Below are 21,593 nucleotides of genomic sequence, written 5' to 3'. Positions count from 1 at the left end.
TTCTATCCATTAATTTACAAACATCCCTCCTGCTCCTTTGGGAGCACTCAAGCACTGTAAAATGGTACACTAACCTATTCACCTACCCCAGTTTTCTAATATGGTAGGAAGTAACCCAAGCGTAAGTTTAAATATTTCAAAAATGAAGTAACTACCATGGTATATGTGGCTCACTAATTTATTGGCTTCTGTGTTTTCTCTGTAGCAGACCAGCATGTAGTTTGTAATGTCGTCCTTCTTAAAATTTGTAATCTGGTTTTCATGAGCGGCATGTTTTGTCCCAGTTGCTCTGTAAGCCATCCACTTGTGTCTCTCATCATGATTGCTGCGTAATCTTCAAATGTTAGCTAGATTTTTTTTTAACAGTTAAAAGAACTATGAAGTCAGATGGATGTGTTTGCGTCTTTAGGTAAGAATTCCCACAGCAACAATATATACGCATATGCTCCGTTATGTTTGTATATGTTATGATTACATGCATCCAGAAATGACACATATAGATTTGATAGCCATGGATAAACTGGAAAGCTAAGGAAGCAAACAGATTTTACAAATATTTCACTGCCTCATCCATCTAAGACTAATAACAACATTTTCAGAAGTTTCCTCAATCCCACAAATGCTAATTCTCCAACCTTTTGTGTCCTTGGATGTTTGATAATCTATGGCTAAGATCTCACTACTCTTAGAAGCTGTATCAGCGCTTGGGTATATCAACCCCTCTTTATTCCAGCCATACACAGTTCCATCTGTCCTCTGTATGACTCTACATTGTCTTCACTCCTTCATCCGTCTTAAGACTGTTCTGAGCCTTCAAGTGTCTTCAGCCCTCACTTACCTACAACAGCAGGATTTTTTAGCAACTGAGGAATTTTTTTTTTTTACATTATGCCAGAGAATGGTCAGAAATATTTGAATTTCCTGTTGTTAAGGGAGTCAGGGCTAACAGAATATGAAATTTTCTTGAGGAAAAAGTAAGCGTAGATGATAAAATGCAATAGAAATTAATTTTGTATTTAATCTTATTTCCTCTCATCTTCAGAGATTATATTTTCCTTTTCTCTTGCTGCTTCACTCCCACTCATTCTCATAATCTGGAAATTACTTCAGTCTGAGATATTTCCTGTGTGTTAACTGTATTTAATTGGCTGCCAATTCAGACTTCTGTTTCTGGCACTTGCATTTGTATTTCGGCAACATGATGAAAATTAATATCATAATTATACCATTCAAGCAAATCACATGAATTAAATCTGTGTCTAGCCAGCCAAAAATATCTTTGGTTGTCATTGTAGTGTACGGCTTTTTTCCTCCTCGAGTAACATCACAAGACAGTATAAAAATTGCTCCTGTGTGGGTGTGTTCCATGGACAATTACTCCGCAAAGGAAGAGCAACAAGCAAACTGTTCTGGTTTTTAAATACCCTTTTTTTCACCGACTGGCTGTTTGATATCAAACAAATCTATGGCTAACCCACTGAAGTCATTAATCACTTTAAGCCTCTAATGTCAGACTTCCTAATGGCTTGGGAAACTGCTTTGAAAAGTCTCGCATCGTTTCCTGTCAAAGAAATTTGTCTCTTACATATGGTCAGGGTGCTTGAGAGAGCAGCTGCTTCTCCCATACAGCTTTTTAATTGCAAGAAGTAATGACTTTGTTGTGCATTAAATTAAATAAGACAATGTAATTGTTTTGCTGCACAATATCAGGTTAAATTTGTGCACATGTATTTGAAATAATGTTATTACCAAGATCTGAGCAAACTTCCATCCAGGCTATTTCCACACTCCAATTTAACATAAGTTATTTGGACACTGATTTAACTACTGTAGTACAAAACCCGTTTATTTCAGAGAGGCCCAGTTGTTTCTCTTTTAAGTCTAAACTCTATGATGAGTTCAGACAAATCATAAAAAACCTTTCTTCCTAGGAAAGGAACAACAGCTACACCGAGTTTCATACCACTCTAATTACATTATTAAAATAATGTCTGTTTAGTTGTAGGCAAGGCAACCGTAAAAAGCAATGTCTGTTTCTCCTCATATATGATTAAGTTTATTTTGTCCTGCCAGAAAGCTACAAGAACACAGGTTAGGAGGAGCAGCTCAGATCTGAGTACTTGGGAAGAAGGATCTTCTTCTCAGTTCACAGAGCATGAGGTGCTAGGAGTAAGTAGGATCTCAGGAGGCCATCCAATTCATCCCCTGCTCAGAGGCACACATCCAAGTCCTGAAAAATGCTCATCTAACCAGCTCTCTAAGGCATTTGGTGGAAGATAACACTAACCTCCCCAGGCAATGTGTCAGAGCTCACGACTGCAAACCCGTGCCTGTGCGTGTAGCCTGAACCTTTCCTGTTCTGCTTCAAGCCAATTGCTTCCTCTGCTATCTGCTACAGATGTAGGAACCAGCCCTTGAAGATGCTTAGCCAGTTCTCTGTTTCACTCACTCCAGTTGAGTCCGCCCTTCCTTGCAGATCAAGTTTTCTGAACTTGTGAGCTCTCCTCTCCATTGGACCCACATCTTCCTTGAAGAGCAGCAATCAAAAACTGAGTCGTGAGCAAAGCTGCAGCAGTATTTCAGGTACCTTCTCCTTCTCCCTTTCCCTGTGGCATTCCCCTTCTCATCCACAGTATAACATTGTTGACTCGCATTGTGTCTGTAATCTCTAAATAATATTCCATAGGTATGTGTGCTACCTAAATCTAGTTGTATCATGCCTCCAGTAGAGATTTCTTGCTGGAAACAACACTATGGTCACATCCTGCCAGAATACTTCTTGTGTCCTGCAGGTGTAAGAGGAAAACAGGAGCTTTCCTACCTGGACCTTATATACACCAGTACATGAAGAACTCATGTATGTCGTGATTAGTTGCCTAATCACACTGCACCTTTCATAGACAGAGGCTGGAACTGTCATGGCAGGTAGAGCCAAAAGGCAGTGTACGGAGATGTGAAAAGCTGCATAAACAACCTTTAAGGTGGAAATGTATGTATATGTACACACAGAGAATATATGTGTGTCAAACACACATGCTGAACGATTTGTTCATTGACTTGCAGAAACAATGCCTACAAACAATGTGTAGATTTCTATCAGATAAGGGATTTTCTTTGGACATAGCTGTCAGCCTGGGTACAAAAATATGGCTATTCTACTTCAAGTAAAAGGAATATAAAGGTGCAATTATATTTGACAGTGACCTCCTCCAAGACGAAAAGGCAAAGAACTAAACACTGTTCCATGACATTTAACTCAGTGAGACCCTGAAACCTAGGTGTGGAAGTGCAGTGGGGACACCTCAGACCATCAGCTCTGTCTTTTACAGTGGTAAAACATAGTTGCTCTCAAAGTAGGATTCAAGGGGTTGAGCCCTGTGAGTCAGTCTTGCTGTCCCTTGCCATAAATCCAGAAAATTATCTAGATCTTTGCAGGGTGATTCATGCCCTAATGATGAAAAGTTTCACATGACACCAAGATGATTGGTGAAACAACACATTATCATAACTTATTTTCAGTATTTCTTGTTTATTTTGGATGGGGAATCATTATTCACTTGTCTATCCAATCAGCTATTTTCCTTCCTGTCACTTTTTGTTGGTAGACGCTCAACTTCCTTTTGTGCTCTTTCCTTGTTTCTCCTGCCTTCATTACCTTTTCTATCGATCTATCTACCCCATCTCTTGCCTTTCCTTTATCTCAGCCTCTCTTCTTCTGCAGTGGCAATAGGGAAATAGTCTGGAGACACCAAACTCCTCCTGGGCTGTTGGATGGCCCACAGCTGTGCTCTGCTGCTAGTTGCGGACACAGTCAAAACCAGCAGTCCAAACCAGAAACACACAAGCATTTCACCTTCAACAAATAGTGCTCTGACACTGGCTGCAGAAATGACGATGTGAACGCATTCTTGCAAAGTTTCATTCTCTTCACGTGGCCTCTGGGTAAGTTTAACAGTTGATAGATGCGAAATCAAAGTGACAATTTAAAAGCCTCTTCACATGTTTCTGGCATGAACAAGACATCCCTCCAGAGCCGCGTACTCTGATCACCCTGCACGCAGAATTGAATTGACGGAGTAAATCGGTAAAGCAGCATGCAGTACACAGCGGAAGGCCAGGATCCGAGCACTGGGGAAGACAGGGGTGGGAGATTATGACAATTTAATAACAAGCAACTCTTCCGTTTCGCCTTCTCTCAGCCATTTCCATTCATGCAAACAGCACCAACTGTTGGACTGAAGCCAAAGTATAAATAGATCATTAATTTCATTAAAAGCTTTAAAATTGAATTACAGCTCTGCAATGCAGAGAGCTCTGCTGTCCTACAAAAAGTGTGAACAGGATCTGCAATTTCTTAATTTAAACACGGTGGCCTCCGTCCCTCTGTGCAGAGCGAAAGCAGAGGGTCGGTTGTTGCTGACCTGTGGTTAACCAAGCTCTCCAGAGATGGGACAAGGAGAAAAAGGACAGGGAAAGCGCAGCGCAGGGCAGGATCCCAGAAAGGGAAGGTGCTGGGTAGGGAGAGGGCACAGAGTCTGGGCAGTGAAGGGAGGCAGGAAGAGGAAGGGTTGCTGTCTGCAAGTGCTCTCACTTACTCCTCTGGCTTTTAGAGTACATGCCAGGAAATAACAGCATCTCTTCAAAGCCTACCAGGCTCGATTGCACTCCCTCAAAATTCAAGAGCTCTTCAGGGGTGAAATATTCTGCTCACAAGGTTGTAATTAGTCTTGTTTCCAAAAATCTCACAAAGTTTCCAGGCAAAGATTCTTCTTGACTGAAGTGTGATAGACGTTTGATTTTAAGAAAATAAAAGCAAAATTGGAATCATCCTAGCTCCCCTCCTCCCTACAATTAAAGGAGATATTTCTGTACACATTAATGGAAATGCTTTTGCAACAAAAATAAATATGCATCATGTAATGTGAACGTGCATGTTTATGCTAAAGACCTGCAAGTCAATTGAAATGTGACTCCTCTTTCCAAAAATGAAAAAAAAAAAACAAAACCATTTCAAACTCCAGCTTCTGCTCAGCAATTTGACCGATACACACACACAGCAAATCCTTATCTAAGATCATTACCTCCAGCTATGTTGGTGCAGACTAAGGTCCATTTTTCAGGCAATGCATTGATCACGTAGCTACAATGACAGACCCAGCATCACAGAAACCTCTCTTCAGCCCATTCTCATTTGTCACACCATGTCACAAGCACGGCATTTTGATGCCTGGAGCAAGACCTGCTTCTCCCACCAGCCCCCAGCATGAGCTTAGCATGTTGCTTCACACCTCGTCTCAGTTACTTCAACTGTGAAGTGGAAAAATTATACCGATTTTGTGAAATGCTTGAGATACACCAGTGAAGAGTGTTACCTGATGGGGTCATTTGTAACAAGAGCGAGCAGCAGCCCAGCTTGCTGTCATACCAGGCAGGGTTTACACACCTGACTTCTCAAAAGCCCAGAAAGAAAGCTGGCCTGCGCGTAGAAGAAAAAGCCCCAGAAAGGCAGAGCTCTTTCCTGCTCTGAAAACATTCATACCAGACTTGTCATGACTAATTTAAGTTCTGCAAGTTTAAAAACAAATGTTTTAATACTTAAGCTACTCTGTCAGCCTACATCTTGAAACCCTGCTCTTACCCCTGCATCATGCCGCTGCCCAGGCCCCCAGGAACGATGGGGCTGCCCCAAGATGGCAGGGCAGGGAGCAGGGCGGCTGGGGGACACCAGGGCAGCCCCAGCTCAGCAGTGCCCGTGGCGGGGCAGGGCAAGGCTGGGCGGAGATGGAGAGCGGCCCTGCTGCGGCATCGCTGGCAGCCCCAGAGGTTGAAACGGGGCCGCGGGCAGGGTGGGATGAGGCCAAGCAGAGACTGTAATGCCTGTTAGTGCTCCAAGAGCCTGGCATGCTTCTGCAGACAGGGCACGTCACTTCATCCTGTTTTGCAGACCAGGCAAAACTGTACTTTCTCCTATCCACCAAGACTACAAATGCTGCTTGAAGAGTTCTCCTGCCAAGAAAAGTTTTCTTGCCACACAGCCCAAGGCTCAACAGAAGATCTGCAGATGCTGCGGCAGCATAGATGTTCATAACACACTTGCCAAGAAAACTCTGTTACTCACTCAGATCAGTCATCAAAGCTTCTGCCTATCCTTATCTGAACACCGAAAGGGAACAGAGCGCTCTCCAAAAACTTACCCATCACTGACATCTCACTCGTTGCAAGTGTTTATAATTCCTTGCATCTGTCCTGCTTCTGTTTTCATGTATCTGCCTCTCAGTAATTTGCTAGCGAGAGAGGTGCAGGGCTGTCTTTCAGTCTGACGAAAGTGAACCAGACCTTCAGGTTTCATTTCCAAGGAAATTCTAACTTCAATTAAACACCAAGAAAGAACATTCAATTCCACTTGGGGGAAAGGGGAGCCACAATTAACTGCACACCATTCACTAGAGGACATTTGCTCTCACTTAGCATCTTTCAGATGTGCATATCAGAATTCACAAATCATAAGATTAACAAGGAAAAAAAATGCAAGCTGAGGACTTTTTCAACTAGCTCTGAAAAGGAGCTCCTAGTTTAAAAAAGAAAGGAAGAAAGAAAAAAGCAGGATGTTATTCCAGAAGATCCATTCCTAAAGCACCAAGCTGGCTGGGACTCAACTTGAAACCAACATCTCCCTCCAGGTTAATTCTTGCCCACCTTCAAGTTGGAGTTGGCTGACTTAGCAAGCACTACGCTTCTCTCAAAATAGTGGTGGTTAGAGAAAGCTGTGGAAAGAATCAACAAAGAGCAGCATCTTCCTCAGTCTACTGCCATTCTCAAGAGGAGGGGACAGCTGTTCAGGCCCTTTCCTTACATACTCTAATAATTCCCTGAAGTTTGCCTTACATGATCCTTTTTTTGCCTCTGAGAAATGTAACAGGTCTGATATTCCAAATGACAGTGGATTTGCAAAAACATGTCTTTTTTTACACTGGAAAGAAGAAAATAACAATCAAAGCAATTTAAATGTACAGCTTCCTACAGGTTACATTTATCCAGCTGGACCAATTAAGAAAAGCTAAATCCCAATTAGTAACAGTTAAAACACATTTTTGTCATTTCTGTAATAATAATTAGAGAAGAATTAAAATTTCTAGATTAAAGAGCTCTTCCTCTATGTCTAATGAAACACACTAGAAGAAATTGTGACCTTTTAAAGAGCTAGAAATGAAATGGTGGCATTAATACTTCCACAAAAGCTACCAAAAGAAAAACCCCAAAACCAACCAAACAAAAAAAATTAAGAGCAGCTACTTTACTGTGCTACCTCAGAGAATACTTCCATGCTGAATACTTTTGCTGAAAACAAGATACAAGACCTTATGAAGTTATTAATATTCTGCCATCAGCTTCAAAGGGAACAAGATTTGCCTTGCAAAATAATCAAGAGAGCTGCAACCATTTACAGGCAACTTAATTTATGGCAGCTTTGGTTGCAACAGCTACAGAATTCGGAAAGACAATTAACTGTATGAGTAAAGTGTTCTAGTAAGCACTCAATTCAAACACTTTACATTTAAAGATAATTAACTCTCCAAATTTTAAATAATCAGGTTGTAACATCCTACACAAAAAATGTTCCTCTGAGGAGAGTGGGGGTGGGACGTCTTTAATATGTATCCAGCATACACATCTAACAATTACACATATAAAAAGGCAATAAATTTTATACAGAAATTTATTGTGCAAGAATGATTTTCATGCTCATTTACAATGAAATAATTAGTTTTAACAAATAATCATGCCATTGCTTAATTTAAACACTAAGCAGAATATTTACATTCAAGTTTACACGTTTGTTCAAGTTCCATGTATGGTATTGTCAGAATTAAGTAAGAATGCATCTTCAGATCAAAGGTTGCATTTTTTTTGAACATTAAAATTTCACTGCCTGTCAGATATTTACTGGAAATGATAAATTTCCTTTCTTTGAATACCCTCATTTCCCAGCTACTGTACTGGAAAAAAAAAACAAAAAAACAAACCAAACAACAAACCCCAAAAACTAACTTGCAGAAATCAGCATCATAAACATAGATCAATCTCCAATTAGCCAGGCATTTCCAACTTGTTAAATGGAAAGGAGGCTGGAGTAAACCTCTGTATAACTGACTTTTGGGGAACTGTTTATGTTATCCTTGCAAGAGATCTCGCCTTAAGAAAACGAGCCTCAGGACAATTCTTTCACAGAACCTTATATAAACAAAATCTGTTTTGTCAATATTGAAATGAACAGATTATCACAGCACCTAACACACTTCATAACTTTTTGCTCTTTTTTTTTTTTTTTAAACCATAGGGAACGACTAGGAACACAGCATTATAGCCTGGCAACTTTCTAAAAACAAAAACGAACAAAAAAAAAATCCTCAAAACGTTCACCCAAAACGTATGCTGTATAGTAGTAATAAAAAAAAAAAAAATCAGCAGTTTACAAACAGTTGAAAAATATTTTTAGTGTGCAGAAATTAAAACTGTGACTTCTTGGTGCTGCTTCTTCCTCTTCACGCTCTATGATCCAAAACAAGTTCAGACTTCACCTCACATTTTACCAGCCTGCGCACAAATCTTGCTCCTTTGGCGAATGTTGCTAATAGAGGCTTCTCAGTTATCTCCCACACACTCTGACTCCTCTTTATTTTTTAAACTGAGCTGAGAAGCAGCTAATACAATATGCAAACTCAGAGATGGTTCTGAATTACAACTTGTCACAGTCGTGTTAAACAGCTGAAAAATGCAACAGAATTTTTGTTTACTTTCACAGTTCCATGTGATGCTACTGTTTTAATCCATACTTCATATCAGTGCTTCTCTTCTGTCTAGGTTTCAAAGGGGCCTGTAATTGTAACAAACCAATCAGAGCATACCTGCCAACATGCTGCCCTGACTATTACACAAAGTTAAATGGCAAAGTACAGTGATTGTCTTGGATTTTGGCTATTAATGTTATGAGGAAATACTGATTTTGAAGATGCAAACCTAAACATTCCCACATTTTAAACAATCTTTATATTTGGCAGAGACAACTTCACTTTTTCTGTTTTCACGTTGTGACATCTCCTCCAGAACTTGCCGGTTGAGAAACGACCGTAGAAGGTTGTACTGGTAACATTTCTAACTCAGATTCACGTACAAAGATGACCGCATCGCCACTTACATTTATTAAACACTGGGCCTGGGAAAAATAGGACAAGAGGTAGTTACCAAACATTAAAGAATTACCTATTTTATGTTTACTTATATCTGCTAGAAGTAACTATGCAGACAACAGAAAAGTCAACGGAGATCTGAGAACGACAAATGATTAGAATTTATTAGTGAGGCCATCCCTGCCATACTTTCTCTTACATCCACTCACTTGGGTGCTATCAGACACGCAGACAGCTTCTTGTAAGACCACCACAAATGAAGTATCTGGGTAACTGTACTTCATTTCACTACTGTTTTAAACACGTTGTTGCCTTTACTAATAATGTTTTGTCCTTTTATGTCCAAAATTGAGCCTTTTATATCAGCAACTCCATATAAAAAGGACGAAAATCCTAACATTGCAATGTCACAAAAGCTAAGTAAGTTCAGCACTACTATTCCCTGCAATTTACTCAATTCTAGTGAACTTTGGGTATTTATAAAGTATATTTGTAAATCTGTGCTAACTCAGGTGTTCAAGAATGCTCTTGGCTTCTTTAAACAGGCACTATTGATGAGAGATCCAGAAACCACGCAGATATGGCTCTACACGGTTCTTAAATATATAAAATGTGTATTTGTGTCATACTAGTCACAATAGCATTGTTACTTCATATAAAAATTTACCTGATTTTTGTTTGGATTCTCCATAAAAACACACTGCTTCATTATGTAGGAGACAACTGCATTCCCCCCTAAAGCTGCAACATGAGCTCTCACCATTGCAAACACTTCAGCAATAAATGCGTGGAGAAAACCACTGACACCACCCTCCTAAAACAGAAAAAAAAAAAACAAACAAAACAGTTTATGTTAGGTATTGGTAGAAGATGCTGAATACTTTTCTTACATTTTTATTAGCTGAATATTTCAGTGAATTCTAAACGGTCTATTGCATAGATTTTAAAAGCTATTCAATGTTTAATGGGTCATAGTTAAAAATCAGAGCAGTGGAACTTACTGTTTGAGTAAAAGAATCACAAGTAGGTTATTTATTTGTGACTGGTATTATTTGCAGTCAGTATACTACATATACTCATACTTTCCAGATATTCCTAAATCTCTGCAGGAACATGTAATATTCCACTGACAGCTGAATAATGAGTTTTTCTTTCATCAGGAAGGATACTACCGTTTTTTTTTTTTAAACTAGGAAGCAGAATAATTTCTACTGAGGATTAAAAGAGATTTAGACTTCCGGGAAATTAGTGGTAAGGAGTGGCCATTACCTTTGGTCACTGCAACTTCATGTATGCTAACGACTGTCATTAGTTCTCAGCATTCACTAAAGAAAAGATCCCTCAAAACGGAAAGTAAACAAGTGACAGAGAAGAGACCTGACAAGCAAGCTATTCAAGCTTCCCTGCCCGCGCCCCCCCACACCCCGAAGCTCAAAAGAACTTCTAGCCATCTCGTTTTGCAAAGTTTTTTGACTTGATGATGTTTGTGAGGGATTTTTACTTCTTTGGGCCAAGCTGAAAAATATAAATTGCTATGAAAGGAAAAGGAAAACAATGAAGTATGTTTTTTTCCTAGACAATCCTTATGAGAGAATGTGAGCAACTACACTGGAAGGTAAAACCCAAAACACAAATACCAGGCAACCAACCGAAAAAAAAAAAAAAAAAAGCTGCAGAAAAAACTGAGAAAAGAAACTAATGAAATACGAACACTATTGATTCAAAATGTCTACAGAATTTCAAAACAAAAGTGAAAGGCAAGACCACTAGACTTCCTACAGGCATGTGTGCTACTGGAGAAAATGAAAGAGGCAGCTAGAAGAAGAGGCTAGCTAAGCTGAACTTCCACAAATATGGACTGCCCTCATATCTACTGGAAAAAAAAGTATAATCTAACCTGAACAGGCTCGTAAAGACATTAGAAATTGTATCTTGGATGAAAATTAACAAACAAAAAGCCAAGTATAATTTCACCAACCAAGCATAAAGCATGAATGAAATCAACTGCAGCCAGAAATCAAAACTTCAATGCAACTTTGTCATTCCTTGTGAAATTTTGATTTTGTCTGAGTGTTTTAACAGTCTCAGCAACTGATGGGGCGGAGGGGGAAACAAACAAACCTATAATATTACAAACCCAATACAAAATTTGGTAACAAAAGATTATAAGTATTCACTTGTAAATGGCAAAACCTAAGAGCTATGAATAAACTGGACTTAAAATTATCATTAATTTTTGAAGCATGGTGTCTGGTATATACTTTGTCTTATGAAAGTGTTTATAGGGCCTCAATATTCTATGAACCACCATAAGCAAAATATAAAGCAATACAAACACAAATGCGGTTAATTATTTTTCTGTAGCATTTGAAACACATTGCTCGAGCTGGATATAATGACCACTGTTTTGACTCTTACACCCTCAGGCCAATACTGTAAACTATTATTAAAACTGGTTTGTGACTCAGCCTACGCAGCTGAAATAGATATGTTAGCTGCCCTGAGTGCTGGAAATAGCACACAGACAGCATCACAGTCTCTCAGCTTCATGAAGGAGTTGAACCAAATAACTTGAGCAACCTACCTCTGCTGCGATCTGCTACCCCAGTTACCAAAGCTTGCTTATCAGCTATTTAATTTGTATCTACAGAAGTTACAATTAGCACAGAAATGTCATATAACCACTTCAACGGACATACCATATACATCCTTTTGAAAATACTGTCTTTTCACATAGATTTCTCAAGTTAAAAGGGGCGATAACTTGCACGATCCAAAGAGAGCCCAAAACTCATTTTTATGAAGGCTCATCATTTTTATTAACATTTGCTATGTAATTTTATCTATGTGTAATTAGTAAGAAACAGTATACTCTCCAGCACTGACAAACCAGGCAAGTAGTAAATTCTCTTTATTCTACTTTATTCTATTCTATTCTACAGGGACACGAAGATGATCAAGGGGGCTGGAGCACCTCTCCTATGAGGACAGGCTGAGATAGTTGGGGCTCGTCAGCCTGAAGACGAGATCTTATAGCAGCCTTCCAGCACCTAAAGGAGGCCTACAGGAAAGATGGGGAGAAACTCTTCAGCAGGGCCTGTTGCGACAGGACTAGGGGTAATGGTTTTAAAATAGAGGCAGGTAGATTCAGATTAGATATCAGGAAAAAATGTTTTACAATGAGGGCAGTAGAATACTGGCGCAGGTTGCCCAAAAAGGTGGTGGATGCCTCATCCCTGGAAACACTCAAGGCCAGGTTGGACAGGGCTCTGAGCAACCTGATCTGGTTGGAGATGTCCTTGCTCCTCGCAGGCGCGTTGGACTAGATGACCTTTAAATGTCCCTTCCAACTCAAACCATTCTGTGATTCTATTTCTGTAGCCAGGAATTGTAGAAGAAGAATACAGCTACTTCCCAAAAGGACAGGAAAACAATAAGGAACGTGTCTCGGACTTCTGCATGCTCAGAGGAGTATCTGTCATCCAGATCCAGACTGGAGATCATTGTTTGAGTATCAGTAGCTACAGCCTCTAAGCTGCTTCTGTGGTTATATACTCTACCACATGCCTTTTAGATGTTCATCACACAGAGCTATGTTACTGAGAATGCACACAATTTAATACTAATAATCAGCATAATAGTTACATATGATATGGGGAAATCTTGTATTACAAAGAATTCTAAAATCCAAATACACTGTGAAAATTCACTACTGAGCTTGCTAAATGAGAGAAGAATGGATTTTCAAAAATTATTATTTAAATTAATCTCAGTTTTAGGTTCAAATGATGCCAACTACTATTGTTGGTCAAAGACCTATTTTTTTCCAAACAGTTGTTTAAGAACTCATTGGTTTAGTGTTATAGCCGAATTCAACAATAATGACAACGGTTAAATAACCCCTTCCTAACACCACCAAACACAAAGCAGCTCTCTATATGCTCTATAACAAGAGTAGTGCACGGCGACTCATTCCTCCCTCAGCACCTACCCTTAACTGATAAAAACTGTGTTTCCTTGCTGAACCATACCTCGACTCAAACCTTGTCAGATATTTAGCTTTGATTATTTTAATTAACAAAAAATTCTAATCCCTGATATACATCTCACCTCACGCAAAGAAGTGGTTTCTCGTATAAAAAACATGTTGATTATCCCAAGATATCTGGTTATTTTTGCCCCAGGTAGAAAAGAAAGAGGTGTCATCTTAACAACTGAGACGGTAGAATTGGTGCATGATGGAACAGAACGGTGCCGTAAGTATCCCTCAGCCAATGGACTTGCTTTATCAAGTGAGGCAGCTAAAAAGATGGGAAAAAGAAGAGAAAGTAACTATCAAGTAAGACTGATTACTGTTTCTCAAAACACACACACTCTTCTTTATGGTTTCCAAATAGCTTGGTGACAACATTCAGCTGCCTGTGATGCTCAGCCATATCATGTGAGAAAGGAAATTATCATGCAATGCATGCAGAAGGAGACAAAAAGCTGAAATGGAATTTATTTGGAAGAGTGGCATTCCTGCAAAGAAAAACATTGCGCCAAGTAGCTGCACATACAACAGTTATAAAGTGAAGGTAAAGAAAAAGTGCCAACATTTTGAAATACATATTCTGCTGGAGGAACAAATTATAGGAAGTGTGAAAGTTGTTGTGTTTCCCCAGTGCAGCATTTTCCATTAAAACAGATATTAATCTCTGCTAATTTAAGCAAGATAGTCAGACCTGTGGCCAAAGAACTACTGAAAAATAACTCACCACTTGCTAATTTAGTGACCATTGCCTTGACTGTCACCTTGGGGATTGCTTCCTGTTTCTCACCAAAAATTTTCCAAGATCATACATACACCTACATCCATGCAGTGTATGTTATACAATTAGTAGGCATACACATTTATTGGTAACTAATTTTTACTAAGTGAACACAAATACTCTATTTCGCTTTTTATGATACTGGTTCATAGACCCTACATTAGCTTACAAAGACATTAACAACGTCAGCAGTTTTCACACTCGGGTATTCATTCTACATGTGATCTGCAATATTATTGCTGGGCAGGAAACTCCACTATTCACCACTGGGAAATCAGAGATATGTCTCAGATTATCATAATGTGGTAGAAACAGCCGCCTACTTGTCTTAATTGATCCGCGCCTTATGGTCTGAGCTTTCAGTTTAATGAGCTCTATCCAGCTGTTGCATCTGTCTGCAAAGGAACTGTAATCAATTGACGTTGCTGAAAACACAGACAGAAAAACAAAAGAAAAAAAACAAAGAAAAAAAATATGGATGATGTCTCTTGCTCATCTCAATGCTCCTTTTGAGGAAGCAATTATCTGTGTCTGAGAGAGAACAAACATCCCTTTCCAGGTCTGTTTAAAGGAAAAGTTACAGTATGGGTTTGGACTTGTCCAAACCAGTGTACCGATTTCTGGTGATGTCCCAGCTGTGAACCAACTGCCTGACTGGGACTTCATCACTGAAAAAACATGCAAATACAGTCATTAACGACTTATGCTAGATTATTTTTTTTTTAAATCTCATTTTAGGCAGTAAGTTCTGACTTCTTTAAGTTTATTTAAGCCTTGTTTAATTTTAATTTTCATTGCTATTCTTTTCCTCACTAAGAGTTGCTGATCGTGACTTAAACTTCCTAACTATCCTTATCAATATCTAACATATCTAAGCTACAGACTGAAAAAAAGCTTTGGTGATGAGGATAAGAGTCACAAGCTGAAACAACACCTTGGTTTTAAAAACAAATTAATTTTCCTTACAAAATGCTCTCCTGCATCTCCCAACATCCATCCCACCACCCCAACGTTATCATTACAATGAGAAGTAGAGTTGTTTCTGCTATGACTTTTGGTATTAGTTGCAGGGGTATTTGCACATCTCAAAAAAAAAAAAAAAAAAATTTTTTTTGCAAACCCCGTTTCTTCATTATCCTGAAGAAACGGAAGGAACACATGCTAACTTCAAATTAAGACAAGCAAAAAAGCTCTCTCTCAGGGAACTAATTTTCTGTCAGATTAAGTGATATCAATATATCTGACAGAGAGACACTTAACATTAACAAAAATTATCTTTGTAATTAAAAAACACATCAAAATATTATGATATCATTAAGCCACACCAGAGCATGCATTCTCAGTTAACTAGTAAACACTTCCTGGATTAAGACACATCCAAAAAGAGTATACCAATCTCCCAAGAATGCTCATTCTGTTCTGGCATATGGCTAAATTAAGTAAACTCACCTCTCTGAGCAGCAGGAATACCTGTGTGGGAACTTGCACCCTCCAGGACTTCTAAATAAGACAAAATTAATTCCATTCAGATAATATATGAGGAGAGTCAGGTAGTACAAGGCAACAGGTTTCCTCTTATTTTACTCTAAAAGTTTCTTTTATATGAGGAAAAAAAAAATCTTCTATATATACACTATACTATGTATTTGATAGCACATAATAAATTGGTATAAATAATCAACTTTACTAAATCTGTCTGGCAAATTGTAATACAATCATTTACTAAAGGTCATTACTGTATACGGTTACATACAAATAGTTAAAAAAATCTTATAGAAAAGTATGTTAAAAAGATATCAATATATTAAATAAGCTGCTAAGTAAATGTAACTACAATGAAACCTCGAGTCTACTTGTGAAGAAATGACAGATGAAATAATCATCTAGTTGAAAGTCTCTGATGTGATGCACAGTACAATATGGAATGTGAAGACCATCAGGGAAAGGGATACACATGAACAGGCTACCCTCTACTGGTCAGTCCCCATTATACAAGTAGCACTGTCTACTGACAGTGAAAAAGACACTGGTCAGAAATTTCTGGATAGCTCCTCTTTTTGAAAAGGAAAGTGTCAGAATGTGATCAATTAAAAGTCAGGCACACACAAATGCGTAAGAATAAAAAAAAAATACAAAGCAATAAGAACATTATTGTTGAAATGAAATTGACCTCTGAAAATATAAGTAAATGTGGTAGGCATCCTCCATTATACAACTGACATAATCAGCAAAAAAAGGGAGCTGTAACATTTTAGTAAAAGCACATTTAAAATAATTCACAGGTACTAAATTTCCTATCACTAGCCATTTCAGTGGGCAGATAATCCAACAATGGAGAAGGAAGTAAAGACAGCTGATTTCAATGAATGACGATCTATTTTTTAATAAAGTCATAGAAGAATTGTGACAACCATTCTTGAAATGCAGCTCCATTTCAGGTAAAATAAAGCAGCTGTTTAACAACTAAAACATGCTGCACTGTACAAATTGTTTACTATGCAATTTTAAGCTCCTTTCACTTAAAAAAAAAAAGGTGCATGCAACTTTGTTCAGCTGAACAGCTAGTATTTGCTAGGTAAAGTACTTCCCACCACAAAAACTATGAGATTAATTATTTGAGGCTGACAAGACATGGAGTTGTTTTACATGGCCCATTTACAGAGCCAAAGCAGTATGAGGCAAGCCTAATTATTAAGTAATTTATAATTCTTTAAATCAAATTACACCCAACATCCAATAGTCTGCAGCATTTTCAATACTCTAAATTCAAAAATAGAAGAACTGAAGGAAATCTACAAAAGAACATACACAGAACGCTTAGCCAACTCATCTTTTTTACTCTCAAAAATATTTAACAAAGAATATTTAAAGCATGTGGAAGTATAGATATTCTAGAGCTACTAAAGAGTTGAACTGAAGCTCAGTAAAAAACAACAGTTCAGCATTCTTCCATTTAACTGACCTTTAGCTGGTGAGAAGGGTTGAGAAGCAAGGGGATCAGAGGAAAGTTCCAACGGAAATTGTAGCTGTTCTTCATTGTCTGTAGATGCTTCAACAAAGAAAACATACTCAATTGCCAATTAACTCCCAGAACAGGATTTAATAATAAGGACTACAGATTCAATTTATTCAGGTCTGACTGAAAGAGATTTTTTCAGCATATGCACATAGTGATGCAGTTCTGTATGAAGAGTTAGATATCTGAAAAAAATCCAGCTGCAAAATGAAGAGAACCTGTGTTCCATTTGATTTAGTATCAAAAGTGGGGGGGGAATATTAAGTCAATTCATGTATTTTAGATTTAGTGCTGAAGTTGTACCTGAGTTAGCTATACATTACAGTAAAAAGTAATATGATTTATTTTACATAAAAGAAAACAAACAATTTACTATTACTATTTAAGAAGTAAGGTGTAACTAATGTTTTAGAAACACATGGCTCTGTTCTGCCACCTAATTCCATTCTTCAGAACAGAGTATCTTTGAAGTTCTGTCTAAATTTCCATATCCAGATTGCATACATGCATTTCTAGCATAGGATGGTGCTTCATTTGCAAGATGACATATGCAGATTGCAGTAGTCTCTTCTATTCACTCTATAATGTTATGCTTCACTGATCTCCAAAAACATTACTGACCTACTTAAGGGTTTTTTTTGAAGTAGTATGAATAATTTATTTTCTGCCTTCTTGAAATAAGGACAAAATTTGCTACTTATAAAAAGTATTATCTAATGACTTACACCACGTTTCAAAATACAATGGAAATGTCATCAACTGTTACACTAACTCTTTAGAGAAAAATATTTGAAGAAAGATGGTACATGGAACAAGGAAATACCAAACCTTTTTTTTTCCATGTTACTCTAAGTTTCTTGATTACATACAAGCAAACTTCCCTGTAAAAATGTGTATACTAACTGAGATGTAACATGTAGACTCATTAGGTACTGGGGAAAAAAAAAAGGAAATAAAAATATTATCTCTCATCTTTAAATGTCTTACAACATTTACCTCTTTGCTGTGATTTTTCTGTAGGAGCTTTGTTGGCTTGTAATGCTTGGTTTTTGTCAAATGTAATTGCAACAGCTGTGACCGCAATCTGCAAATCAGAAATATGTGTCATATTAGGTAACTTAACCTCTTGTGAAATCTGCAAAAATAATTTTGCAAAAAAAGCCAGCTTTTTCCATAGAAAAATAATATGGGGCGCACGGGGAGGAATTTAAGTAGACATATTAAAAACCCTTCACAGCAAAGCATAAAAAGTAATACTAAGGTCCATTGTTAGAATATACACCTGACAGTGTTTGTCCCACATTTATGGTTTTGTTTATCAGTTCTTTCCTTCTTTCTTGGTGAACTGACATACAACATAATAATAAAAACTCATTATCATCGTATTTGTAAGAGAGATGTTTAATTTATCACACAAGAATTATGCTATACTTTTAAAGAAAAAATTTCATTTAAAAATAATGAAGTATATTGCATCATCTTGAAACTGAAAGAAAAAAAAAATCAGACAATTATAATGACAGTATACTTAGAAAACTAGTGTGTCATATTCTTGTAGTGTATGTGGTAACGCCATTTTAATGCATACCTAGTCACGGCTTTTCATTTCCTATCTAACTAAAAAGATACACACTACTAAGATGCACTGTGCTCATGAAATGTCATGTAGTCCCATGATTCTCAAAACTGGTGAACTCCACAGGTCATCTGTTTTCTTCACCAAAGACTATGGCTTCAAGTTTTACTTCAGAATTCACCAGACATACTAGTAAATGAAATCCTAGCCTGGTATACTCTGAGCAGCAGATGTTAGTAAAAGGCTAAAACTGGCATGCCTACATGCTGAAAGTCAAAAGAAACAGTTTACTTACCTGAACTAATTCATCCTCTGGTAAAGCAACTGTAAAATTTACATGACAAAGGCAGCAGGGAACCATAGATCGTAGCTTAAAATACAAGCTCTGTTGAAGATAAGACATTATTTGTGTTACTCTAAAAAAATGTATGGTTTAATTCAGAGAAATTAAAGATCAAAACTCTTTTCATAGTATAAATCATCTAATCATATTTTTTTTTTCTTGAAGAAGAATTACAAGTGTGAAATGTCAGGATAGAATGCAATCTACTGTGTAACAGTCTTTATATTTCTGCTTCTTTAGTACAGTACCAAACAAGAGACTCACTCCAACTCAAAAAGCTTTGGAAATCCTTAATGAATCCATCTTTAGAGCACCTTACAAACTAATTACAGATACTTTGTAATCTAATTCCAAAAAGTAATTATGAAGAAAATGTTATTTTCAGTATAGCCTGATTTTACTTTGCTTCCATTTGAACAATTAAAAAAATGTTTGAAATATGATTCTTACCTTCAACAGATTCTCACAGAGATCATTAAAGTTCTTATTAAGTGTCTGATTTGTTGGGTTAATATTGCTTAATCTGGATACTCTTACTGCTGTGAACATCTGAATTAGAAACAGAGTTATATTTTTTTCCAATACATGTATGTTATATTAAAAAAAAAAAACTAATTCATAAAGAAGGCAAATAATGCATAACATGGTAAGGGAGAAGGAGAGGGAGGGGGTGGAAAGAAAAGGAAAAAAATGTAGCAACAGTAAGTCAAGTAAAGCGCATACTGCTTATGACTTTTACACTCAAAAGGTAAGTTTTGTGTGAACTACTGTATATGAATATATTAAATAAGTGATTAAGCAAGATATGAAATAATCTATGTTCTACTTGCTTCATGAAGAAGTCATTCTACTTGCTACATATTTTGTTAATTGCTGTCAAAAATTATATGTTAATTATGTACAATAACGTAGACAATCATGGAATGTCATATACAGATACACAGGCAATCGCATCAACCTGAGCATACGCTGCTGGTGCAGTCTTATTGTTTTCAGGTTTTAACTGTGCCTCTACAAAGCAGAGTCTTGCATTGCGCCAATTAGGTGTAAAAGCTCACTTAGATAGATCTGTTTTAACACTCTATGTGAGACTGAATTGTTTTGTGCAAACATGACCAACTGTTTAAACTTAGTTATAAATGGAGTTTCTCTCTACTCACTGGACTGGCTTTATCTAATTCTTATTTATCTTAACCTATTAATATTATCTTATTCAGTATCTCACCCTAAGTAACATAGTAAGAATTAATTTCTTTTAAGAGGTTTCAAAATCTAGCCAAGCTCTTAAAAATGCCCAAAAATCTTAAAGTTCATGTTTACTGTAATTATTTTCTAATTTTTGTTATTTTGTACCAGGTTCTCTGTTACGTAACAGCATTGAAAAAAACCACAAAGAAACAGGCTGTCATACCCTATTTTTCTTACCAAAATACTTTTATTTCTAACGTAAGACTATCCTTTTATTAGTGATCTCTAATATGTGTTTAAATGACTACAACATATTTCAAGGCAATTTGTTTAATTTTCTTCAAATAACCTTACTTGAATTTCCGGTGTCCAGTTATTTATACCAGGCATAATTTCTGTGTTACAGCTGTAAAAACCTGTAAAGAAAATATTTGCAGAAATCTATGTTGTGTACTGAAATATTAAAATACTTTTAAAAAAACATATGTGACCTTACTTGATGTTTCGCAAGTATTTTCCCTCATATGTTTCAGAGTATTGAATAATATACCAGAAATAAGACCAACATTCAAAAAAAAAGTATCATCTGAAGAACAGAATATAACACACAAAAGAAACACACGCTTTCCGTTATTCATACTGCAGTGAAAAAAAAATGGATACGGGAGATGGAACTCACCACTTCTAAAACACTAATTCCCTACAGAATTCTTATTCTGAGTATTTCTTCAACTGCCAAAAGCATGGCCAGAAACGTAATCACGTTGAGAAACGTAAGAGAGACTGCAATGGCATGAAATGCACCAGTGACAGTTGCTCCCCATGGAGACTGGGTAACTCATGTCACCTGATGCTAAGACTAACTGATGAGGCATGGTCCCCTTGACTGCTTCATGGAATCGCTCCTCGTGGAACCCACAAAACAAGAAACTCCTGTCCTGCTGGTCCTGAGCCAGGAGAAGCGTTCAAAGAAGTTTTGTGGCTCTGATCAAGATACACTTCAGCATTCTTGCAGGAAGGGTAAATATCCAAAATCCACTACTGCTCTGTCTAGTTTCTAATAGACAAACTACATACAAATGAGGAAACTTGTTAAAAAGGTGCGATAGGAAAAGCTAAAAAGCTAACCTTTGACAGACAACACAGAGATGCCTTAAAGATGCTACCTAGACACTGAGTGCAAATATGTAGCACCTTACTAACACAGATTCGAAAAGACAAAAAAAAAAAAAAAGTATAATGACTAAACAACAGGATAAGAGAAGTTACAAATAGCAACTAGGCAATGTTGAAAATCTAAAGATACAGGTAAATGAGCACAAAAGAGAAAAATCTGATAGGGCCTATGCAAATGCACAAAATAATATAGAAAAGGAATTGTGTAGCACCTTGTGGAAGGTATAAATATTAACAGATTTTCATTCAGAACATCAAAAGCAGAAATCTTGTTGACGAGTCATAAGATACAGAA

At 37.3% G+C, this 21,593-nt stretch overlaps 1 protein-coding gene across 16 annotated transcripts in view; it reads right to left on the bottom strand.

Moving 5' to 3' along the window:
* Positions 1 to 3,480: 3,480 nt before the first annotated feature.
* The window catches only part of C2CD5 (C2 calcium dependent domain containing 5), an 80,034-nt gene continuing 61,921 nt past the window's right edge, over positions 3,481 to 21,593 (bottom strand). For 6 of the 16 annotated variants that reach the window (XM_086756649.1, XM_086756676.1, XM_086756644.1 and 3 more), the window contains 12 exons: positions 20,477 to 20,538; positions 19,385 to 19,483; positions 18,887 to 18,976; positions 18,012 to 18,099; positions 16,962 to 17,048; positions 15,449 to 15,499; positions 14,614 to 14,667; positions 14,323 to 14,424; positions 13,299 to 13,489; positions 9,856 to 10,002; positions 9,197 to 9,214; positions 3,481 to 4,128 (listed from right to left, as the gene is read on the bottom strand). In XM_086756649.1, the coding sequence (XP_086612775.1) occupies positions 3,949 to 4,128; positions 9,197 to 9,214; positions 9,856 to 10,002; positions 13,299 to 13,489; positions 14,323 to 14,424; positions 14,614 to 14,667; positions 15,449 to 15,499; positions 16,962 to 17,048; positions 18,012 to 18,099; positions 18,887 to 18,976; positions 19,385 to 19,483; positions 20,477 to 20,538 (1,169 nt within the window). In that variant the 3' untranslated portion in view covers positions 3,481 to 3,948. Of the gene's footprint in view, positions 4,129 to 7,632; positions 9,215 to 9,855; positions 10,003 to 13,298; positions 13,490 to 14,322; positions 14,425 to 14,613; positions 14,668 to 15,448; positions 15,500 to 16,961; positions 17,049 to 18,011; positions 18,100 to 18,886; positions 18,977 to 19,384; positions 19,484 to 20,476; positions 20,539 to 21,593 lie in introns of those variants that run through there. The other 10 variants (XM_086756717.1, XM_086756670.1, XM_086756698.1 and 7 more) reach the window with 7 other exon arrangements.

The sequence above is a fragment of the Chlamydotis macqueenii genome, chromosome 1 (genome assembly GCF_036417535.1).
Source record: "Chlamydotis macqueenii isolate bChlMac1 chromosome 1, bChlMac1.mat, whole genome shotgun sequence".
Taxonomy (NCBI): domain Eukaryota; kingdom Metazoa; phylum Chordata; class Aves; order Otidiformes; family Otididae; genus Chlamydotis; species Chlamydotis macqueenii.
Note: the sequence above shows the minus strand (reverse complement) of the source record. Positions and strands in the feature narration are given on the sequence as shown.